The 5,126-nt window shown below is 37.7% G+C and overlaps 1 protein-coding gene across 1 annotated transcript; it reads right to left on the minus strand.

Moving 5' to 3' along the window:
• Positions 1 to 1,747: 1,747 nt before the first annotated feature.
• LOC104109176 (uncharacterized) lies at positions 1,748 to 4,915 on the minus strand. Its single transcript, XM_009618402.4, has 3 exons — positions 4,015 to 4,915; positions 2,555 to 2,852; positions 1,748 to 2,063 (listed from the first exon to the last, which is right to left on the minus strand). Exons 1-3 carry the CDS (start codon positions 4,657 to 4,659, stop codon positions 1,993 to 1,995), a joined length of 1,014 nt encoding a protein of 337 aa, XP_009616697.1. The 5' UTR covers positions 4,660 to 4,915; the 3' UTR covers positions 1,748 to 1,992.
• Positions 4,916 to 5,126: the final 211 nt, after the last annotated feature.

Below are 5,126 nucleotides of genomic sequence, written 5' to 3' on the forward strand. Positions count from 1 at the left end.
ATGTAAATTTATAGGTAAAAACACATAAAGCCAGTTAAATTCCTTAAATCAGCAAGTGTGAAACTAAAAGAAAACAAAGCCTAAGCTACTGAGTCACAATGGGTGAAACTGAAAAGTGTTTCTTTTTCAACTTCCTTTTCTCTGAGTTTATATGGTTCTTTGTTTATATTTTGTTGAACTTTGAAGGAAAAAGACACAGGATATAACTTTTGTGTCATTTGAGGTTTCAGAGATTTATTGCTTCTTTTTTTGTTTCTTGGAAATAGTTCTTTTTCCCAATTATTTTTGTTGGTGTTGTGAAAAGTGGAAGTTAACACGTTTAGAGCTCGTTGGAGAAAGAAAAGAAGATGGGTTAAATAGATATCTGCAAAATTTTGTATGAATGTGTGAATAGATAAAATTCAAATAATGGAGAAGGATGTGAAGAACATTCAGATTATCAAAGTAAGATCATAAAGAAATTCAAAGAACTAGTAGAATAAGAATATAACATGCAGAGCAATGATGAATTGGCATGGCTCTTGAGCGTCTGAAGATAGGCTGCAGAAAAATTCCCATGGATGAGTTTCGTTTTTTCTCCTTTGTTTCCAAAAGAGAGAAATTCAAGTGATTGTGAACAACGGAGCATGGAAGAAAAGGTTTTGTGCTGGTCTTTGTACGTGAGATGCACAACTGTTAGTTTTAACCCCAAGTTAGCCTCATTTTGTTAGCTAGACCAAAAGTGCTTCACTTTAGAAACCCTAAGGGACTAAAGATGCTCACTCCCCAATCAATCGCTGTAACTGGCTGTAAAAGAGCTGACCGTCTACTATCCATGTCATGCCTTGGCAGGTGAATATGAGAGAGAGGTTGTAAGTGCATTCCCTCCTTCTCCATCTTCTGGAAAGCACTCTTTGAACATGCTGACATAATGATTGACACTCACATCTCTCTCATTTCCAATGATTTCGCTACACTTTACTAGTGCTTTCCTAGAGTATATTTAAAGGACAAAATAAACCTATCTCAATAGAAAAGGTACAATTTTGGGTAAAAACTTTCAAGGATATACTGAATGATATCCAGAAATTGTAAGGAATGATATATGCAATTTCGAGACCATTTTCTTTAAAACCTATATTAACGTAATTTGAAAAAGTTTCCATCCCATTCAGATACTTTTCCGAGCGTAGGATGTTTTATGATTCTTGTAACTTTAGGAAGGTAGTAAGAAAGGACTTGAACCCATAGTTTAGTATGGTCTTAATGAGCTTTGAAGCTAAGCTGGTAAGAACGGATCGACTAATCCTAATTTTTGAAGAGGCAAAGACACTTAATTTTAGGTACCAACTTGTTCAGCACAGGTTTCTGCCGGGGGTTTGCTTGTGTAGTGTTCTAGTTAATCAAGGATGGATGGTCATGCACTTAAGAGTATTCTACTTCTGAGCAGCGGCAATATAAGTTAAACTTACACGGGCAGAGCATCAAATTTATCATAGCATCAAGAATTCCATAGTGAATATAATTACTCATACTGCAAGTATTCAGGTGTAAATTAAAGTTTCCTTGAGAGTAGAAACACATGATAACCAAACATAACATGCTGAAGTGAGACCACAAGGGTAATCAGAGGCCAATTCCAGTCAAATACTGCGAATTAGTAGGAGATTTGGAGAAGAGCTAAACTACAACAGAATGCAGTCATATGCATACAAAAATGCTTAATTAACGTCCCATCGATGTAGGGAAGACCTTAACAGGGGAGATATGAAAGTAACCAAAACATAAATATAAGGAGAACTACTCGTTAAAATCATACATGTATTACAAGAATCATAAAATATATGGACTGATCCACCTCTACTTGATCTCAGCCAAAAAGCCAGGAAAGATATATTGATTGATCCGCCTTTAACTAACAAAATTAATACGATTCCAACAACTTCAAAGGGGAAAATATTAAAGTAAAAAGACAGCAGACAAACTATGTGCTTGTTATTAGCAATTACAGCACTAGGATTCTTCACCTGCATCGAGTTGTTGTCCGTTTGATGCAGTATTTCCTACAAGTGGCCTTTTCACAGCTGAAAATGACAATGACAACAAAATCAGTGAAGTGTTTCATCATGTAGCTAGGAAGAAATTCAATGCAATTTATACTAGTCTCGCCTATGTTTTACAACAGACCAATTGTAACTCTTTTTCTAGCCGAATTGATAATAGGCTGGTTAGCTACTGTGAACTAATTCAAGGATAATACTTCTCCCCTGACACTGGTCCCCCAAACGAAGAAATAAAATTTGACGGCAATTTTATGTTTTGCAATGATAGACTGATAACATATCCATTACCTCCTAAGCAAGAAGCACATCAACCATTACGACAAAATGCAAATTAAAAGAATACCCATTAAAGGATTCTACAATCATTTTTCTCTCATGAGCAAGTAAAACACAAAAGGATGGAGCACAAAAGTTCAACTGATCAAACAGTCAGCAGCCAAAGCAGTGACTATCTGAATCATCGAAACTTAGGTAAACATTCAGAGGGGCAAAATCAGAAAAGAAAGACTCACATTTGATGGATGATCCAGCAAGACAAGTCAGCCTGGATTTTGTATTGGCCTCAGCCAGTGGAATTGGCTTCTCTTTCCTAGTCATGCGAACATCCCAAACACGTATGATCCCATCTGATGATGCAGATGCTACTATGTGTTGGTTTTCTTCAGCATCCCCATCATTGTTTTTGTATAAAACAACAATGCCTTTCACACGGGTGGAATGTGCATCTTCAATGCTATATGCAACTTTCCCACTAGTTATGTCCCAAGCTTTAATATTGCGCTCCTCTCCCCCAGTAAACAAAATACCATGCTGTAAAATATTCCTTTCAGCTTCAAGAAGTAAATCAATGAATCGAAGAAAAAAAGCTGTGGCATTCAACTAATCTTTCCATTAAATATATATAAACCAAAAATATTTGCCCCGTGCTTTGAAGGTGAGGTGGTAGGAAACCAAGCCCAAGATGATAGAAAAAATAAAAAGAATGTACATGCAGGGAAAAAAGGATGGGATAAGAAGCACCTCAAGGTGTGGTCTAGTGGTTAATGAAATTGGAATCGGCGACAAAAAATGTTATGTAGTTTCTTCCTATCTTTTTATGTCGTGGTGGACAAAGCTACCTAGTACCTGCATCCGTGAAAAGTAGCAAGTACCATGTGGATAAGCCGAGGTGCTTGACAGCTGACTCGACTACCACCATTGTAGAATAAAAATGATGGGATGAATTAACCAGGAAAAAGACACAGGAGAGACTCATTTCTAGATATATAATAAAGTACTGCATTTGTAACTTGTAAATATGTAAGGAACTTGCACACGGCCCATAAAGTGTAGCAGGTATCTATTTAACCGCCAGTAAAGCACAACGCATGACACCTAAGACAACATGCAAAGTGGGGAGTTCCTGAGACCAATCTTATTCTTTTGGGTCATGATATCTGATTTTTATTTGGTTTGACAATATCCCATCTCAAATTCTCAAGCTTCAAAAATTCCAGCCTAATCCAGGGTTTCTCAATTAACCTATTATATTCCACCTGGAAACTTACAACACATTTAGAATGTGCTCAATCACTGGGGAAACGAGGAACTATAAGTGACAGGATTTGCTGGCGACAGATATAGGCAACATGCTGTGTTCTGAAAAGTTCAGTTGAGGACTTCAACTAGCTAGCTAAGCTTCTCTGATGGCTATTTGGGTTAAAAAGTAATAACATCCAATATCACCACCAACATGCTCTCACCGCAGATGGAAAAATCTAGTACTATTTGCAAACAAAATCCAGTAGCCATGGCTATTCTACTCGCTCTTCTAGGTACGGGATACCATGGGGAATAATTTTGGCATTAGTCCAGTTGAATACACTTTAGGAACTAAAAGAATGATAATCAGTAAATCAAGTAGATGAGCGCACACCAAATAATCAATGCATATGCCGCCACAAAAATTGAGCAGAGTTCAATTGAAACTCACCGTCCCGGGAGTGGCACAAAGCACCTTCTTGTTATTATCAAGCTCTAGAACAATTTTGGCATCTTCAGATTCATGTACAGAAATTTTGTCATCCATAACCATATAAAACTTTTCACCAGTATCACTATAATTAACCAAAGAAGCTTCTTTACCCAACCTAGAGTAAAAACTTCTCCTTCCTCTAACCAAATTAATCATAGCCATACATTCATCTCTTCCCACAGACAACGCCAACCTCCCCGACGGATGAATACACACAGAATTCACCGCCTTACGATGAACTTTCACCGTTTTTAAATGAACAAATGGGTCGGCATCGTATATCGATACGGTGCCGTCGTCAGCGGCGGCGATTAGGTTACGAGGGAAGGAGAGTGAAGGAGGGGTAAGAAAGGAAAGTGAAGTTATGGTGGCGGACTGGTGGAGGGACCCGATTTCAGAGCAAGTGGAAAGGTCGTAGATTTTAATTGTGTCATCCGCGCCGCCGGACACTGCGACAGAGCCGGCGACGGCTGTGCATTTGATTGGTGAGAGGTGTGAGGGGAAGGAGAAGAGTGGGGTTAGTTCGTACTTTTGATCGTCTTTTGGGGATCTCAACTTGAATCCCCATATGAAGCGCTCGTATGAGCCTGCAATTAGACTCATCGTTTTACGCAGTGTAGAGAGAGACACAGGTTTGTGTAAAACCCTAGGAATGAAATCGTGTTTACTGTTTAAGGAATGGGGAGGACCATAATTAGACGAGCATATGACATTATGGTCCCTGATTGTTAGAAATGTACAAGTTTCTAGTCTAAAATATTGATTTGTAACAATGTGGTACTCGAACTATTAACTATTTTTTTCCAGCAGAATTCTACTTTGTCTACCAGATAACTGAAGGTATCTTTCTTTCCACCATGCATCAAGGGAGCTTCGGCTAATCAATCCTTTTTATCAACTCAATTGGTGAACTAATCCTTCAGTTATAATTTTTTACAAAATGACCCCTTTTTTTAGTTAAGGAGAATTAGGATTAACAAAGTGAAAAGGTGTATTCTGTCCACCACCAAAGTTTGGAAAATATAATTTGAATCAAAATATAAATAAATATTTTTTTTTTAAAATGAAAA

This window comes from Nicotiana tomentosiformis, chromosome 2, assembly GCF_000390325.3.
Source record: "Nicotiana tomentosiformis chromosome 2, ASM39032v3, whole genome shotgun sequence".
Lineage (NCBI taxonomy): Eukaryota > Viridiplantae > Streptophyta > Magnoliopsida > Solanales > Solanaceae > Nicotiana > Nicotiana tomentosiformis.

Excerpts from the sequence above, each read along its gene's own strand:
- LOC104109176 (XM_009618402.4), bottom strand. The coding sequence starts at position 4,659 with ATGAGTCTAATTGCAGGCTCATACGAGCGCTTCATATGGGGATTCAAG. Across the intron at positions 2,853-4,014 it reads TTTGTGCCACTCCCGGGACG|CATGGTATTTTGTTTACTGG; the intron begins GTGAGTTTCAAT and ends AATATTTTACAG. Across the intron at positions 2,064-2,554 it reads TGCTGGATCATCCATCAAAT|CTGTGAAAAGGCCACTTGTA; the intron begins GTGAGTCTTTCT and ends TGTCATTTTCAG.